Below are 19529 nucleotides of genomic sequence, written 5' to 3'. Positions count from 1 at the left end.
CGGAAAACGGCGGCGGACGGCGGGAGCGGCGGTCCCGCCGCCGTTTTTTTTTATAGATACCAATAGTTGGGGTAATAAGTGACCCATCCCAAAAGATTTCATCCAATTATCTCTAAAACTAAGGGAGTAGCACCCAAAATAGAATTGCTGGTATGTTGTGTGACGAGTCACAACATTTCCCCCCCCCCCCCCCCCTTATCTAATACCTACCTAATATTTTAAGTGTTTTTTAAGATACCAGTAGTTGGGGTAATTAGTGACCCAGCCCAAAAGATTTCATCCAATTATCTCTAAAACTAAGGGAGTAGCACCAAAAATAAAACACTTAGAATATTATGTATTAGATAAGGGGGGGGGGGGAAATGTGGTGACTTGTCACACGACATACCAGCAATTTTATTTTGGGTGCTACTCCCTTAGTTTTAGAGATAATTGGATGAAATCTTTTAAGATGGGTCACTAATTACCCCAACTATTGGTATCTTTAAAAAAAAAATTTTGAAAAAAATAACATGGTCTCAAATGATTCCAAATTGCCTAATTCGGCGAGAAATGCAATAAAAATTTTTTTTTTGTGGCGGCGGAAAACGGCGGCGGACGGCGGGAGCAGCGGTCCCGCCGCCGTTTTTTTTTAAAGATACCAATAGTTGGGGTAATTAGTGACCCATCCCAAAAGATTTCATCCAATTATCTCTAAAACTAAGGGAGAAGCACCCAAAATAAAATTGCTGGTATGTCGTGTGATGAGTCACCACATTCCCCCCCCCCCCCTTATCTAATACCTAATATTCTAAATATTTTATTTTGGGTGCTACTCCCTTAGTTTTAGAGATAATTAAATGAAATCTTTTGGGCTGGATCAATAATTACCCCAACTATTGGTATTTTTAAAAACAAACGGCGACGGGACCGCCGTTCCCGCCGTCCGCCGCCGTTTTTGCCGCCACCAAAAATTTTTTTTATTGCATTTCTCGCTGAATTAGGCAATTTGGAATCATTTGAGACCATGTTATTTTTTTCAAAAATTTTTACCCTTGCAAGCAATACCAATAGTTGGGGTAATTATTGATCCAGCCCAAAACATTTTATCCAATTATCTCTAAAACTAAAGGAGTAGCACCCAAAATAAAACACTTAGAATATTAGGTATTAGATAAGGGGGGGGGGGGAAATGTGTTGACTCGTCACACGACAAACCAGCAATTTTATTTTGGGTGCTACTCCCTTAGTTTTAGAGAAAATTGGATGAAATCTTTTGGGCTGGGTCACTAATTACCCCAACTATTGGTATCTTTAAAAAAAAAAATTGAAAAAAATAACATGGTCTCAAATGATTCCAAATTGCCTAATTCGGCGAGAAATGCAATAAAATTTTTTTTTTGTGGCGGCGGAAAACGGCGGCGGACGGCGGGAGCGGCGGTCCCGCCGCCTTTTTTTTTTTAAAGATACCAATAGTTGGAGTAATTAGTGACCCATCCCAAAAGATTTCATCAAATTATCTCTAATACTAAGGGAGTAGCACCCAAAATAAAATTGCTGGTATGTCGTGTGATGAGTCACAACATTTCCCCCCCCCCCCCTTATCTAATACCTAATATTCTAAGTGTTTTATTTTGGGTGCTACTCCCTTAGTTTTAGAGATAATTGGATAAAATCTTTTGGGCTGGATCACTAATTACCCCAACTATTGGTATCTTTTAAAAAAGACGGCGACGGGACCGCCGCTCCCGCCGCCCGCCGCCCTTTTCCGCCGCCACCAAAAAAAAAATTTTATTGCATTTCTCGCTGAATTAGGCAAATTGGAATCATTTGAGACCATGTTTTTTTTTCAAATTTTTTTTTTAAAGATACCAATAGTTGGGGAAATTAGTGACCCAGCCCAAAAGATTTCATCCAATTATTATCTCTAAAACTAAGGGAGTAGCACCCAAAATAAAACATTTAGAATATTAGGTATTAGATAAGGGGGGGGGGGGGGGAATGTGGTGACTCTTCACATGACATACCAGCAATATTATTTTGGGTGCTACTCCCTTAGTTTTAGAGATAATTGGATGAAATCTTTTGGGATGGGTCACTAATTTCCCCAACTATTGGTATCTTTAAAAGAAAATTTTGAAAAAAATAACATGGTCTCAAATGATTCCAAATTGCCTAATTCGGCGAGAAATGCAATAAAAAAATTTTTTTTGGTGGCGGCGGAAAACGGCGGGAGCGGCGGTACCACCGCCGTTTTTTTTAAAGATACCAATAGTTGGGGTAATTAGTGACCCATCCCAAAAGATTTCATCCAATTATCTCTAAAACTAAGGGAGAAGCACCCAAAATAAAATTGCTGGTATGTCGTGTGAAGAGTCACCACATTTCCCCCCCCCCCCCTTATCTAATACCTAATATTCTAAATGTTTTATTTTGGGTGCTACTCCCTTAGTTTTAGAGATAATTGAATGAAATCTTTTGGGCTGGGTCACTAATTACCCCAACTACTGGTATCTTTAAAAAAAAACGGCGACGGGACCGCCGTTCCCGCCGCCCGCCGCCGTTTTCCGCCGCCACCAAAAAAATTTTTTATTGCATTTCTCGCTGAATTAGGCAATTTGGAATCATTTGAGACCATGTTATTTTTTTCAAAAATTTTTACCCTTGCAAGCAATACCAATAGTTGAAGTAATTATTGATCCAGCCCAAAAGATTTTATCCAATTATCTCTAAAACTAAAGGAGTAGCACCCAAAATAAAACACTTAGAATATTAGGTATTAGAAAAGGGGGGGGGGGGGGAAATGTGGTGACTCTTCACACGACATACCAGCAATTTTATTTTGGGTGCTACTCATTTAGTTTTAGAGATAATTGGATGAAATCTTATGGGATGGGTCACTAATTACCCCAACTATTGGTATCTTTAAAAAAAAATTTGAAAAAAATAACATGGTCTCAAATGATTCCAAATTGCCTAATTCGGCGAGAAATGCAATAAAAGTTTTTTTTGTGGCGGCGGAAAACGGCGGCGGACGGCGGGAGCAGCGGTCCCGCCGCCGTTTTTTTTTTAAAGATACCAATAGTTGGGGTAATTAGTGACCCATCCCAAAAGATTTCATCCAATTATCTCTAAAACTAAGGGAGAAGCACCCAAAATAAAATTGCTGGTATGTCGTGTGATGAGTCACCACATTTCCCCCCCCCCTTATCTAATACCTAATATTCTAAATATTTTATTTTGGGTGCTACTCCCTTAGTTTTAGAGATAATTAAATGAAATCTTTTGGGCTGGATCAATAATTACCCCAACTATTGGTATTTTTAAAAACAAACGGCGACGGGACCGCCGTTCCCGCCGTCCACCGCCGTTTTCCGCCGCCACCAAAAAATTTTTTTATTGCATTTCTCGCTGAATTAGGCAATTTGGAATCATTTGAGACCATGTTATTTTTTTCAAAAATTTTTACCCTTGCAAGCAATACCAATAGTTGGGGTAATTATTGATCCAGCCCAAAACATTTTATCCAATTATCTCTAAAACTAAAGGAGTAGCACCCAAAATAAAACACTTAGAATATTAGGTATTAGATAAGGGGGGGGGGGGGGAAATGTGTTGACTCGTCACACGACAAACCAGCAATTTTATTTTGGGTGCTACTCCCTTAGTTTTAGAGATAATTGGATGAAATCTTTTGGGCTGGGTCACTAATTACCCCAACTATTGGTATCTTTAAAAAAAAAATTTGAAAAAAATAACATGGTCTCAAATGATTCCAAATTGCCTAATTCGGCGAGAAATGCAATAAAAATTTTTTTTGTGGCGGCGGAAAACGGCGGCGGACGGCGGGAGCGGCGGTCCCGCCGCCGTTTTTTTTTAAAGATACCAATAGTTGGAGTAATTAGTGACCCATCCCAAAAGGTTTCATCAAATTATCTCTAATACTAAGGGAGTAGCACCCAAAATAAAATTGCTGGTATGTCGTGTGATGAGTCACAACATTTCCCCCCCCCCCCTTATCTAATACCTAATATTCTAAGTGTTTTATTTTGGGTGCTACTCCCTTAGTTTTTGAGATAATTGGATAAAATCTTTTGGGCTGGATCACTAATTACCCCAACTATTGGTATCTTTTAAAAAAGACGGCGGCGGGACCGCCGCTCCCGCCGCCCGCCGCCGTTTTCCGCCGCCACCAAAAAAAAAAATTTTAATGCATTTCTCGCTGAATTAGGCAATTTGGAATCATTTGAGACCATGTTATTTTTTTCAAAAATTTTTACCCTTGCAAGCAATACCAATAGTTGGGGTAATTATTGATCCAGCCCAAAAGATTTTATCGAATTATCTCTAAAACTAAAGGAGTAGCACCCAAAATAAAACACTTAGAATATTAGGTATTAGATAAGGGGGGGGGGAAATGTGTTGACTCGTCACATGACAAACCAGCAATTTTATTTTGGGTGCTACTCCCTTAGTTTTAGAGATAATTGGATGAAATCTTTTGGGATGGGTCACTAATTTCCCCAACTATTGGTATCTTTAAAAAAAATTTTGAAAAAAATAACATGGTCTCAAATGATTCCAAATTGCCTAATTCGGCGAGAAATGCAATAAAAAAATTTTTTTTTGTGGCGGCGGAAAACGGCGGAGGACGGCATGAGCGGCGGTACCACCGCCGTTTTTTTTTAAAGATACCAATAGTTGGGGTAATTAGTGACCCATCCCAAAAGATTTCATCCAATTATCTCTAAAACTAAGGGAGAAGCACCCAAAATAAAATTGTTGGTATGTCGTGTGAAGAGTCACCACATTTCCCTCCCCCCCCTTATCTAATACCTAATATTCTAAATGTTTTATTTTGGGTGCTACTCCCTTAGTTTTAGAGATAATTGAATGAAATCTTTTGGGCTGGGTCACTAATTACCCCAACTACTGGTATCTTAAAAAAAAAACGGCGACTGGACCGCCGTTCCCGCCGCCCGCCGCCGTTTTCCGCCGCCACAAAAAAATTTTTTTATTGCATTTCTCGCTGAATTAGGCAATTTGGAATCATTTGAGACCATGTTATTTTTTTCAAAAATTTTCACCCTTGCAAGCAATACCAATAGTTGGGGTAATTATTGATCCAGCCCAAAAGATTTTATCCAATTATCTCTAAAACTAAAGGAGTAGCACCCAAAATAAAACACTTAGAATATTAGGTATTAGATAAGGGGGGGGGGAAATGTGTTGACTCGTCACATGACAAACCAGCAATTTTATTTTGGGTGCTACTCCCTTAGTTTTAGAGATAATTGTATGAAATCTTTTGGGCTGGGTCACTAATTACCCCAACTATTGGTATCTTAAAAAAAAAAATTTTTGAAAAAAATAACATGCTCTCAAATGATTCCAAATTGTCTAATTCGGCGAGAAATGCAATAAATTTTTTTTTTTTGTAGCGGCGGAAAACGGCGGCGGACGGCGGGAGCGGCGGTCCCGCCGCTGTTTTTTTTAAAGATACCAATAGTTGGGGTAATTAGTGACCCATCCCAAAAGATTTCATCAAATTATCTCTAATATTAAGGGAGTAGCACCCACAATAAAATTGCTGGTAAGTCGTGTGACGAGTCACCACATTTGCCCCCCCCCCCCTTATCTAATACCTAATATTCTAAGTGTTTTATTTTGGGTGCTACTCCCTTAGTTTTAGAGTTAATTGGATGAAATCTTTTGGGCTGGATCACTAATTACCCCAACTATTGGTATCTTTTTGATGGCTATGGTGTAATCTTGTGCTGGGATGAAATGTAACTATAAAAAGTAAAAAAATTATAAAAGCAACTATAGGCCTTCATAAGTTTAATTCCAATTAGAAGTATTTATGGTTAATCCTAAGGTTTGCTCCATGTATCTCTAGTGGTTTCTGAGTATAAAAAGTATTAGCTACCAGGTCCACCTCCAAAAATTTGGTCTTTTGGGGGTTGGTGAAGGGACAGATATTTATAAAATTAAATATAGTTCTACAAAAGTTTTATCATGAGGTAAACTCCATTTTTCTCAATTGGTTACTGAGAAACACCCTATAATATAATCCACAAAATCCCTAATTATAGGGCCACAAAAGTTTCATCATTAGATTTGCTCAATTTATCTCAAGTGGTTACTGAGAAGCACCCTATAATATATAATCTACCTGCCCCTCCCCCCTAAGTTTATGGGGTTTGGGTGGGTGGTCAATGATATTTCTAAAAGCAACTATAAGCCTACAAAAGTTTTAAATTAAGGTTTGCTCCATTTATCTCAAGTGGTTACTGAGAAACACTCTATAATATAATCCACCTGCCCCCCCCCCCCCTAAATTAGGGCTTTGGGGGTGAGTAGGTGGTCGAAAATAGTTCTAAAAGCAAATATAGGCCTCCAAAAGTATTATCCTAAGATTTGCTCCATTTATCTCAAGTGGTTACTGAGAAACACCATATAGTAAAATCAACCTACCCCTCCCCCCTCAGTTAAGGGGGTTTGGGGTTGGGTGGGTGGTTAACAATGTTTCTAAAAGCAACTTTAGGCATACAAAAGTTTTATCCCAAGGATTGCTCCATTTATCTCAAGAGGTTAATGAAAAACACCCAATAGTATAATCCACCTACCCCCCTCCCCCCTAAATTAAGGGTTTGGTGGTGGGAGGGTGGTCAACAATATTTCTAAGAAAAACTAAATGCCTTCAAAAGTTTTACCCTAAGGTTTGCTCCATTTATATCAAGTGGTTACTGAGAAACACCATATATTATAATTCACCTGCCCCCACCCCCTCCCTAAATTAGGGGTTAGGGGGTGGGTAGGTGGTCAATGATAATTCTTAAATCAAATATAGGCCCATAAAAGTTTTATCCTAAGGTTTGCTCCATTTATCTCAAATTGTTTCTGAGAAACACCCTATAGTATAATTCACCTACCCCCCCCAAAATTAGAGGTTTGGGGATGGGTCAGTGGTCATTGGTCAACAATAGTTCTAAAATCAAATATAGGACTACAAAAGTGTTATCCCAAGGTTTGCTCCATTTATCTCAAGTCGTTTCTTAGAAACACCCTATAGTATAATCCACCCGCCCCCCCCCCCTTAATTAGGGGTTTGGGGGTAGGTGGGTGGTCAGCGATAATTCTAAAATCAAATATAGGCCTACCAAAGTGTTATCCCAAGGTTTGCTCCATTTATCTCAAGTCATTTCTTAGAAACACCCTATAGTATAATCCACCCGCCCCCCCCCCCCCCTTAATTAGGGGTTTGGGGGTGGGTGGGTGGTCAGGATAATTCAAAAATCAAATATAGGCCTACCAAAGTGTTATCCCAAGGTTTGCTCCATTTATCTCAAGTCGTTTCTTAGAAACACCCTATAGTATAATCCACCCGCCCCCCCCCCCCTTAATTAGGGGTTTGGGGGTGGGTGGGTGGTCAGCGATAATTTAAAATCAAATATAGGCCTACAAAAGTGTTATCCCAAGGTTTGCTCCATTTATCTCAAGTCGTTTCTTAGAAACATGCTATAGTATAATCCACCCGCCCCCCCCCCAAAAAAAAAATTTTGGGGGGGGGGTGGGGGGTCGACGATGATTTTAAAAGTAACTTTGGCCCTATAGAAGCTTAAATCCAAAATTAGCTTCCTCTAGCTCTAAGGGTTCTCGAGTAAACCATGTTATTTTTTTCAAAACGGAAAACGGCGGCGGACGGCGGGAGCGGCGGTCCCGCCGCCGTTTTTTTTTTAAAGATACCAAAACTTGGGGTAATAAGTGACACAATCAAAAAGATTTCATCCAATTATCTTTAAAACTAAGAGAGTAGCATACTGTATTTAAGATATACCTTCATAACCGAGAATTTGAAAAAAATGACTAAGTCCCCCCGCAGGGTTGCTTGTAAGGCGAAAAATTTTTGAAAAAAATAACATGGTCTCAAATGATTCCAAATTGCCTAATTCGGCGAGAAATGCAATAAAAAAAATTTTTACCCCCCCCCCCAAAAAAAAAAATTTTTGGGGGGGGGTGGGGGGTCGACGATAATTTTAAAAGTAACTTTGGCCCCATAGAAGCTTAAATCCAAAATTAGCTCCCTCTAGCTCTAAGGGTTCTCGAGTAAACCCCCCCCCCTGCCCAAATGGTCCTTAAGCACATCCTCCTTTTAATTAATTAAAATAACAGACATACATTACTTACCTTTGTTAAAGAGAAGCTACTCTACAAACATATATTTTATTTTAGATAGGTAGAGCTGCATAATATCTACAGAGAACGAGCAAATCAGGGTGTAGTGACAATACTCAATACTTACGGACGTACTTACCTTTATTCAAGCGAAGCTACTCTACAAATATATATTTTGTTTAGATACGTAGAGCTGCATAATATCTACAGAGAACGAGCAAACCAGGATGTAGTGACAATACTCAAAACTTACGGACGTACTTACCTGTATTTAAGCGAAGCTACTCTATAAATATATATATTGTTTAGATACGTAGAGCTACATAACATCTACAGAGAACGAGCAAACCAGGATGTAGAGACAATACTCAAAACTGTTCAACAAATTATTGAATCAAATAATATTTCAAGGTAAATATTTTGTTTTTGTCGTGTTTCTTCCTTAACATGGCCCTAAACTTGTCCTTATTATGAAGATCTTAGATAACACAGACGGATGCACAGACAAACATTTGTACTAATAATAGTAGGGATGACAATCCGTCAAATTTTTTGACCGGATTCGGATTCTTACAAGAATCCGTCCAAAAAAGGCGGATTCCGGATTCTTATTTTTGGCGGATTCGGATTCCGGATTCTAGCAATATTTTAAGGCTATTTTTAAAATACCTAATTAAAAGATTTAAGTGCTACATATGTCCTAAAAATTAATGTTCTTGGTGTTCTCTATAATTCACTTCCGAGAGTCGAACCAGATTTTAAAAGATATTATATATAATGGTGATAATCTAATTTTAGCTTACCATTGAGGAATCCGAATCCGCTATTAAAAAACGGATTCCGGATTCGGATTCCAAAATTGGCTAAAAATTGGGCGGATCCCGGATTCGGATACGGATTGCCAACCCTAAATAATAGTTCTAAGCACACGTGAGGGGACAATGGTAGTGATCCATAAAGACGTATTTTTTTAACTCAAACTTTGAAATAATGTTGGATATAAAATTAGTCGTTTCTTTGTATTTGTTAATGTTCGATTGTCTCTTTTTTTCGACTTATTTGTTAAGTTTGTCATCTTGGTTGTTGCCATCATTGTTTTACCTGCTATCATTTCTACACCTCTATTTTAATATATTATACAACGCTTATTTGTTACCACTATCAGTACAGCTAAACTGTAAAATAGGAGCTTATACCAAAAACGAAATTAATTTGGAAAAAAAATCACGAAACCTTACGTCAATTTTAGCTGTCGGTGATTGACAACCTTTGTTTCTGTCCCCAAATATTTATTTCGCTTGTTTGCTATACCTCATTCCGGGTAAAATAGTCCTCCAGTTATTATAGGATTTCAATATGTATTTACTCCAATTACGGTTTTCTTTGTTAGGTTGAATGTTTATTTTCTTTTAGAGATTTAGTGACGGAAGCCGAAGTTCGAAGATTTTGTAAGGAATCTAGGTATGTACTTCTTTCACATCAATATAAATGAAAAAAAATTCTCTCTCGATAAGAGATTCATATATGAAGAGTAGAGATATAAAGTAGAATTGGTTATCAAAGATTTTTCAATGAGTATATATATATTTTTTTGTCTTGTTCTCTTTTTTTTATATAGATTCTTACAAAACAGTTTGGCACAAGCTGAATTTGGTATCAGATTATGCCTTTTGTATTTTTCCTTCAATATCTTATTAAATAATTTTTTATTTCTTTATGCATAAAACCTTCATTTTATTCTCGTGAAACAAAACATTCTTATTGTTTTGATTATTTTTGGCTTGTTATTGTCCGTTTTATAATAATGTTTATGTTATCATTAAAAGGGGCGTCGTAGCTCAGTGGTAACGCACTGAATTACGGTGATGAGAGTTCGAGTTCTAGTCCCCATGTGGCAACTCGAATTTCTCAGTTGAATACATTCACGCAACTTCCCCTGGTTGTGTAAGAAGGGGATTATTGAGTAAGTTTGGATACTTAATAGTCAAGTACATAATATCAGTATTACCCTTATCCCAAGCTACTCTGTGGAGAGCGTCATTCATTACGGTGACTTAATTTGGGACACCTGCCATACTCGGCGAGGGTGAGGTAACAATTAGTAGCTCTCATGAGACAGCGGGTCAAGTCATAATGTGCTTGAATGTGGAGCTTGATAGCCCTAGTGGCTATACAAAAGTGTCTCAGCCTACTCCATGACTACTTAGATCCAAACCCTAAGAGACTATGGCTAATCAACCAACCAACATGTTATCATTATACATAATAACAAACGTGGGTAACATCTATACAATTGACAGTAGAGCGTCCGCAAACTACACCCTCTTATTAAATAGTGTCCAAACCACAGTTTAAGACCCCCTACCCTTTTTGCCATAATTTCTGTTCAATCTATACCTTATTTTCATAATGGTAAGCCCCTATTGAAAGCCATAACACTCTGGGGCTATTCCGTACCCAAACTAACCAAAACCGTAAGCTAAACTCCCTGAAAAAAAAAGAGGGGTAGGTTTCTGGTAAAATCCGTAAAGGTTATGTGTTATAAGTTAAAAACAGCAGTAGAACGATAAAGAATTATGTTAACTTTTTTTTTAAATTTTGTCTATAGTTCTTTTCAATAGGTAAGATATACACATATTTAGTGAATATTATCGTTCTACTACTATTTTTAAGCCTTAAAACACACACCTTTACGGATTCTACCAGAAACCTACCCCTCTCTTTATGAATACTTGCTTTGACACACCTATACCACAGATATTATTTTAATGGACAGGGGAGGTGGTTTTAGGTTCCTAACTTTCCATTTGTTGGATGTTGATTTAAAATGATTTAAATCTAGATATATCCGGCTGGAGAGGGGATGCAGTCTGCTAGCTGAATATAGTGGAGAAGGTAAACATACTTTTTGTTTGATAGCGCAACTCCTCTATAGTTACATATGTATTGGCATGTTATTATAGATTTAGCCATGTTGTTGTATTTACTAGAGTGCTGTCGTTTATAGAGACTTTTTGGTTTCGATTATAAAGTTGCATGCTAAATTTTAAATAAGGGGGGGGGGGGGGTTAATGCAACCATATCGTAATCAATGCGTAAATGGCACTTGGTAGGTCTATTTTCCATAAATTGAGCAAAAACTTGGAAAAGTAACCGCTGGCAGCTTAGAAATCTAGAAAAATAGAAAAGAAAAAGATTTTAACACATAAAATCCCCCTTTCTGTTATATCTTTTCCTTGTTTTCTTATCAAAATGGAAATTTTTAGCGATTTATGATTTATTGTTTATATGTACTTACTGATCTTTATGAAACTATGCAATTAATAATTTATGAGAAAAATTACGTTCTGGTGGTTAAATAAAGTAATATGTCCTTGTCCCCTTTGATTATTCTCGGGGAGGAAGCGGACATTGGACTGTCAATTTCGCTAGTAACCAAAGTTTCATAATATTTTTTTTTATTCGCTGCCATTAAAACAAAATTTGGATAACTTGTATTACATTTTGATTGGTTGGTTAATTAAATTGTTAAACGGTTCAACCAATAATTTTGATCTACGGTACTTTTGCATATCATCTTTGGAACATACAATTTATCGACCATCATCTTATTTCTTTAGATCCCTGTTTCAGTGTTTATTCTCAAGAAAAAAAGACAACAATAATCGAGTTTTAGTGCGTTTAACATTATTTTGAAAAATTATTTTACTTTATATACTATTCTTAATAAGGACCTTCTCACATTTATAAACTTTTTTAAGCTAAAAGATAAAACGTTTATGCCTAATCCTAGGATTCCCCATTCCAACAAAGTCATCATGTTTAAAATGTACCCTTAACATCAATAACAATTGTAGTTTTCCTACCCCTATTGGATTATAATTGATAATCATTTTTAAGGAAATGTTTCAAGTTTGCAGGCTGGCTTAGAAGATCCGGACTCAGATGCTCTTTATTATTTGGTTCTTAGAGCTGTTGACAGGTAAATAAAATTGACTGGCGGATAAGGTTTAGAGACTGGCTGTTTTTTTGTATCTGATACAATACAATTTACGTAAAACATGTATCTCTTACGTTCTAATTATAATGGATAGTTGAATGTTCTACGTTAATTGGAATAGTAACAATTCCTGCAAATGCCTTTATTTTCTAGTGAGGAAGTGAACATTGGTCTATAATTTATAATGGTCTCATAATTTTTTTTTAATTTCTCTTGTTCGTTGTCTCCTTTTTGATTGGTTTAATCTAGTAGAGTCTAAACTTTTTAACCAATGCTTTTTATACACAATAGAAGTAGTTTTGTTTGGTGATATACATCAATTTATCATTATACATGGCTTATACACATGCAGATTTATTTAGTTTTTTTTCTACGGTTTTTAATGTTTTTTAATTAAATTCTAATTATTCTTTAAATTTTACAGATACACCAGTGAATTTGGTTCTATTCCCGGAGAGACGGATACAGAAGTTGAATCAGACACAGTCAAACTAAAGTCTATTTTCACCAAGCTTTGCGGGGAGGCGGGTCTTCATCCTCCCCCGGGACAGGTATGCATATAAGAATGATATATTTAAGAAGCACTGTAATCTATAATACAAAGTAGCTTGATGTCTGTCCGTCTGACCGTCTGTCCGTCTGTCCGTCTGTCTGTCCGTCTGTCTGTCCGTCTGTCTGTCTGTCCCTTAAGATCTCGGTAACCACTGAACCGATCGGATTCTACTCTTCAGGGAATATACCTACTGGTCCTGTGGTGGTTTTAGGCTATTTTCTTGGGGGATGGGACACCTCCAACCCCCCCAAAAATAAAAAAAATCCAACCCCCAAAATTTTTTTTTTTACATTTTTTGTAAAATCTCAGTAACTGCTGATCAAATTGGGCTCTACCCTTCTGGGAATATACCTACTGGTCCTCTGGTGGTTTTAAGCTATTTTCTTGGGGGGGTGGGACACCCCAACCCCCCCAAAAATAAAAAATCCCTACTTCCAAAATTTTTATTTTTTAAATTTTTTTAAACAAAAACCAGTAATTGGGGTGGGGGAACCCCACTGCAACATGGGGCGAAGCCCCCATGAATCCCCCCCCCCAAAAAAAAAATCAAAATATTTTTTTTTAATTTAATTTTTGTGTATGCAAACAACCTAGGTCTAATTTTTACGAGTTGAAATTTTTGTGTATACGGCAAACAACCTGGGTTTAATTTGTACAAAATATTTTGTGCTTAAAGCGCACAACCTGGGTTTAATTTTACCACAGAGTAATTAAACAAAGAATATTTTTTTGAATATTTCTATTAAAGAGGGTTGACTTCACAAAACTATATAGGGCGAAGCCCCTAGAGGCTAGGGGCGAAGCCGTTAGTAACATGCTAAAGTCTTAGGATTAGATAGACAAAAATTTAGGGGTGTATATTCAACATGGGATCCCCTGCTAAATGTGAGGGGGAATAAAAAATATGTGGATAGGGAAAAAATGGAAAAATAAAGAGTACCTACTGAAAACTTTTTTTCCATTTATTCCCCCTCCTTGAGGAAAAAACTAATGGGGGGGGGGGGGGAGTAAATGAAATATTTTTTATCTGGGCCAAAAAAAATGAATCTTGTGCAGAATATACAGTATACACTACTGCAAAAATTTCTTATGTAAGGGATGGAGATTTCGTAATGCGAAATTTCAGCTCGTATAAGAATTAATTCCTAAACTTTTCAATATTTTACCCAATGAAATGTCATCTTTTTTTCAACAATTAATGAAGTTTCCATGATAATTCTAACTTTGTCTTTTTTACTAGGACGACCATATCCACGAAGTGTGCCGGTATGGGGGAGCCGAACTTCATTCAGTGGCCGCTTTTCTCGGCGGCTGTGCGGCCCACGAGTGTATCAAGCTGCTGACCGGACAATTTGTGCCAATTGATAATATTGTACTCTACAATGCTACAACTAGCAATGTTTCTTCTTTCAAAGTTTGATAAGAAATATATTTTGGACAGTTTTTACCATTTGTGATTTTCTGGTGACATGACTTTATTTAACATATTTGGTGTAGATAATATTTTTTATTAATAATAACCAGCGACGGATATAAGGCACTGGAGAAAATAAATTATGCCTTTAGTTCCCTTTTAGAAAAGTGTAAATATTTTTATATAGAGGCAAAATTGTTTATCTTTAGTTGTCATATCACCGTCCTTGAAGATTAAATAACCTAATAGCCAGTGATTGAATAACTTCTGTGTGATTATCTTTTGTCTTACTGTGTGTCTCAGAAAAAGTTTGTAATTAAAACACAAAATAAGAAATTCGTTCTATTACATGCAATTTTCAAGGGCTTTTTTGAGGATTTTTTTTTTACATAACATCCCCTTTTATGATTATATTTTTATAGATATTTAATAAGTAATTTTCTTATACTAGTAAATAATATTCTAAATAGTTGGAATTAACATCTTTATTACATAAATGAACTAAGTTTGATATCCTACATGGAACATTCACTTTTTTAAGACTTTTGTGACACCCCGTGGCAATAAAAATATTAATTTGTTATCATAATGTGTCATAAATTATCAAGACGTGTTATTTTTGCTCAGAAATGTTTTATGATAAGCTACTGGTTTCTAAGTTTATTGTGATGATTCTCGGGGCAAAAGGGAAGGGACAATGCAATATAAATTGTCCTTCCCCCGAAAATTTGGCTAATTTTACTGAGAGATATATAAAGAATTAAGGGTTGTATATTTTTAAGTTCGTTAGGAATAATTATAGTTTTTAATAAACAGAAAATCTTACATATTCAGTAAATGTCTAGTTTAAAAAACAAAACAGTAGCAGAAAAATAAACTATTTCTAGTAGCTCTAGCTTATAAAAACAAATTAATTCCATGTTATTGTTTATAATTGGGTTATTTTTATAACAACAAAGTTATTTTTTTAATTCTATGTACTTTGATAACGAGAAAATAAAAACATAAACAAGCTTATTATGTTTTTTTTTATTTAACAATGATAATTATGTCCATTAGTAGGGTAGCATTAAAGTCCTATGTGTGGACTAAATATCATCTATTGGGCGTTTGATGTAATTAACACAAGGATTTTTTTACTTTCGTATATACAGAAGCGTTCGCATAATAGGTTTCAACACCTCATTCAACCAAGATGTAAAAAGTACCTTCTCATTTTTATATCCCTTGAAGGGTTACATACCCCGGGTTTATCGCAATGCACGCTTTTGTATATCAACAAAATACAAGTCGAAAATATGGGAATTTAAAATTTAGCATGATATTCATTATAACCATGTCCCTCTCAAAATATATGTAACTTTTAAGTACCATTATTTGTCCAAGGAAAAAGATTTCTGAAACCAATGGATTAATCTTGTTGTTATATTCATGAAAGGTTGTTTCTGAATCTTTACGGAATTTTTTCAGCCCTATGTCGTGCCATAGAATAGTTATTTCTCGCATCGTATTATAAACGGCTTTCCGCGGATATAGAATGTACAATTATAAGATTAAAACTAGTTTTTTTAGCCCCGTGGTGCCGAAGGCACCGGCTAAAAAAACTGGCTTTAATCTTATGATTGTACATTTCTATATTCGTAGAAAACTGGATATAATACGATGCTAGACATAGTTTTTTCGTATGGATGAGAACCGGTTCCTATCCACCGGATTCGAATGAATACGAGAAATATACATTGAGAGATCTTGGAATCTCTAAAACTAAAATTTAGGGAAACCTTTATTATGCCATGGTATTGTTTCGATGTTACTACTTTCTTCAGTTTAGTACATTCTTGTGGCTGAGAGCGAGCGGTGAATAAGAATGTGACTGATAAAAACTACGGGAATAGTCCCTTTCGTAACTTTGCCCCATAAGGGGGATTCGTCGTATTTTCAAAATGGCTTTTTATAGGTTAGGTTATATTGGGTTAGGTGATTGCCCCACAGGGTTAGGTAATTGGCCCCGCAGGGTTAGAGGCTCCCGCTGGGGGCTAGAAATAGGGGAAAAGCTACTGTGAAAAATACGAAGAATCGCCCCATAAGGTGCGATGTTACGAAAGGGACTATACCCAATAGGGTGGGTTCATATCGATAGCCTGATATCTAGTTGCCGAATGTGTACGCAGTTTCCTGGGTGTTTCCTCATCCTCGCTCAATATTTACTACTAGCTACAAATCTTCAAACTTCCCTTAAAAAAATCAAAATTTGAATGTGTAAACGATTTATACAATATACATTATAAATTTGAATTTTTTAAATTTTGATTTTTTTTTTTGAAGTTTGAAGCTTTTTTAGCTAGTAGTAAATATTGAGCTAGGATGAGGAAACACTCAGGAAACTGCGTACACATTCGGCAACTAGATATCAGGCTATCTTCATATCGGAATTAGACAAAGCGGGGATATGCAACAGATAAAATTAACCTTAAAAACATTTCTGACCGAAAAAGAATTTTAAAAAATTGAGTTTTAGAACACGACCACTTAAAAATATAATTCATTACTTATTAGTATGCAAAGACGACATTCAAAAAAAATTTTGAATCAGAACTATGGCTTCATGGTGCTCCCTGGAAAGGCATTGAAGAGCTGAATCAGGAACTTTTGTCCGTTTCAAAATATCTCGTTTCTAGCCTTAGAAATCACTAAAAAACAAATTTTTTTAAGGTTTATTGAGAATTGTCCAATTTGTAGAGGTTTTTTAGATTTTCTCAGGCTAGGAACGAGATTTTTTGAAACGGACAAAAGTTCCTAACTCAGCTCTTCAAGGCATTTCCAGGGAGCACCATGAAGCCATAGTTCTGATTCAATAAATTTTTGACTCCCATTTACAATTAGCTATACAATTGAATGTCTGGTCGTCAGCGGTTTTAAGACTTAGGATAAATTTTAAATCACCCTGAGGTGTATTATACTTATAAAAATTGAGTGCAGATCCCCGCTTTGGCCTCAGAAAAAAAATGTCCAAAATCGACCCACCCTAATACCCAACATCCTTACGTTAGCAGACAGAAAATCTTATGGCTCTCGACCAATACTTTAAAAAATCTATGATATACAGAAGATCAAATGGCCCTCAGTTTATGATATAATGTTCAGGAAATGTTATAGGGTTGGAATATGTATTTTGATAAGTAAAGCAACTCTACAATTCTTTTATATTCGTCTATGCTTAGAAGATAATTCATCATGTAAGGTGCTAAGCAAGATTACAATACGGCTTCGAAAACGATTAATATCTGTTGGATTATAACCGGTTCTCAGCCACACAGTAAAACATGCATAGAATTGTATTACAATTTTTCACGAATATTAAAATAAATTCCTTCAGAACCTAGAGGCTAACAAAAATGGATATTATCATATAATCTTTAATTTTAATTTTTAATATGCACTTAATACAGTTAGGGAGTTGAATCCATTTTTATAGAAGCAGAAATATAATCTATGATTATGGTTTTGACCCTCTAAAACTGTAATCTACCCTTCCACTTTCCCCTCTCTTGGTGAAGATATCTTCAACGCCGATACGATTTTTGAAATGTAAGATTCTACTTTCCCCTCTCTTGGTGAAGATATCTTCAACGCCGATACGATTTTTGAAATGTAAGATTCCACTTTCCCCTCTCTTGGTGAAGATATCTTCAACGCCGATACGATTTTTGAAATGTAAGATTCCACTTTCCCCTCTCTTGGTGAAGATATCTTCAACGCCGATACGATTTTTGAAATTTAAGATTCCACTTTTGCCTCTCTTGGTGAAGATATCTTTAACAAGAGAGACAAAAGTGGAATCTTATATTTCAAAAATCGTATCGGCGTTGAAGATATCTTCACCAAGAGAGGGGAAAGTGGAAGGGTAGATTACAGTTTTAGAGGGTCCAAACCATAATCATAGATTATATTTCTGCTTCTATAAAAATGGATTCAACTCCCTAACTGTAATAACTCTTATCTTTTTGTAAAAATCATAACAAAAACATATTCTAATTAACATTTATTCAAATAATTTTTGGTCACAGCCTCTAACTAAACTAACAAAAATAAAAATTTTATTTTTAAGTATTCGCATCACATTCATGACAATTGGTTAAAAACCACATAAAAATAGGTATATCTATCTACAATAGGAAATTTTACCAACCATTGTGATGACAGGTAACCTATTTGTTTTATGTAGTTTTAGGCTCAATAGGTTGCCTCAAGTTTTCTCTTGAAATTTTTAAAAATTACATAAACTTTTTACTTGAATTGTTAACAAATTTAAAAATATTCCTCAAAAATTGAAACAACCTGAATATTCTACATTTATAAAGTGCTCTGATATGATTTATTTACAATTCATATAAAGTATACATAAAATAAAACTCTTATATATTTACAAAGCTAAAAAATTGAGTATTAAAATAATGGTTTTATATGATGAAAAAAATCCTTATTTGCTTAATAAGAAATGAAAGTAACAAAAAAGTGTGTGTTTTCTTGACGTTTCATGATTTTAGAGCCCTAATTATTTACACAAAAAAATACATATAGTAAAACATTTATTAATACATAATTACATTTAAAACATGACTTTACACCGGTTTTTAGTTCCAAAGGTAATTTTTTCATAAATTTTTGTACATGGCTTTTGTTCTGGTAAAATTTTGTTTTGAAAATTTTCTTTTTCAACATCTATAGTAGACCTAGAATAAAAAAATATAGATTATTTTTATTGGCGGAATTTTAAGTACAGTGTACAAAAGGCAAAAAATGATTATTATTCATACACCAATAAAAGTAATACAGATGCATAATCCAGACAACTACGTGCCCCTAGCGACATAGATCCTTTTTGTCTGCTAACAAATTTATTTTTGTATGTAAGGACTCGGCTGTGTTTATATATCCGCCGCTATTAGCTCATTATAAAGACCCAATGGAATAGGTCCCTGCCCTGAGGGAGAGTTAAATATAGCCCATACCCACTCTATTCTTTTACTTTATTCATACATATTGAAATCGCTACTATTGGATGAAATCATCTTTGTTTTGTCATTTTATGATATTAATTTGTAGTTTGAACTTTAGAGTAACCTTTGATACCTACTCTAATTTTCTTATAAACATGACAAAATGTATGTACTGTCTTTTTCAGGGAAGAGATATCGCACTGGAGGCGTCTTTTATCAAAGATAGTTATTTATCGCATTTTATTATAGACAGCTTTCCGCGGATATAAAAATGAAAAATTATAAGATTAAAACTGGTGTTAATTTTATGATTTTTTTTTATACTCGTGGAAAATTGACTTTAATGCGATGCTAAACATGATTTTTCAGTATGGCTGGGAACCGGTACTAATACTGTGGATACTA

At 35.5% G+C, this 19529-nt stretch overlaps 2 protein-coding genes across 11 annotated transcripts in view; one reads left to right on the top strand and one right to left on the bottom strand.

Moving 5' to 3' along the window:
• The window catches only part of APP-BP1 (Nedd8-activating enzyme E1 regulatory subunit APP-BP1), a 32413-nt gene extending 17276 nt beyond the window's left edge, over positions 1–15137 (top strand). Inside the window, exons 11-18 of one of the 9 annotated variants that reach the window (XR_013877795.1) lie at positions 8467–8568; positions 9571–9618; positions 11000–11052; positions 12058–12139; positions 12582–12708; positions 13951–14174; positions 14357–14432; positions 14666–15137. Coding sequence is in view for 2 of the 9 variants with exons in the window: in XM_080154438.1 (XP_080010564.1) it covers positions 8467–8568; positions 9571–9618; positions 11000–11052; positions 12058–12139; positions 12582–12708; positions 13951–14130 (592 nt within the window). In the remaining 7 variants the exon portion in view is untranslated. Of the gene's footprint in view, positions 1–8466; positions 8569–9570; positions 9619–10999; positions 11053–12057; positions 12140–12581; positions 12709–13950 lie in introns of all 9 variants that reach the window. The other 8 variants (XR_013877794.1, XR_013877793.1, XR_013877792.1 and 5 more) reach the window with 8 other exon arrangements.
• A 3016-nt stretch (positions 15138–18153) lies between these two features.
• The window catches only part of LOC145314506 (uncharacterized), a 32402-nt gene continuing 31026 nt past the window's right edge, over positions 18154–19529 (bottom strand). For both annotated transcript variants that reach the window (XM_080154433.1, XM_080154434.1), the window contains exon 16: positions 18154–18857. The gene's annotated coding sequence lies outside the window, so the exon portion shown is untranslated. The remainder of the gene's footprint in view (positions 18858–19529) is intronic.

This window comes from Acartia tonsa, chromosome 3 (genome assembly GCF_053477335.1).
Source record: "Acartia tonsa isolate MP-2025a chromosome 3, ASM5347733v1, whole genome shotgun sequence".
In the NCBI taxonomy this organism is placed as follows: Eukaryota; Metazoa; Arthropoda; class Copepoda; order Calanoida; family Acartiidae; genus Acartia; species Acartia tonsa.
This window is presented reverse-complemented; position numbering and strand designations above follow the sequence as displayed.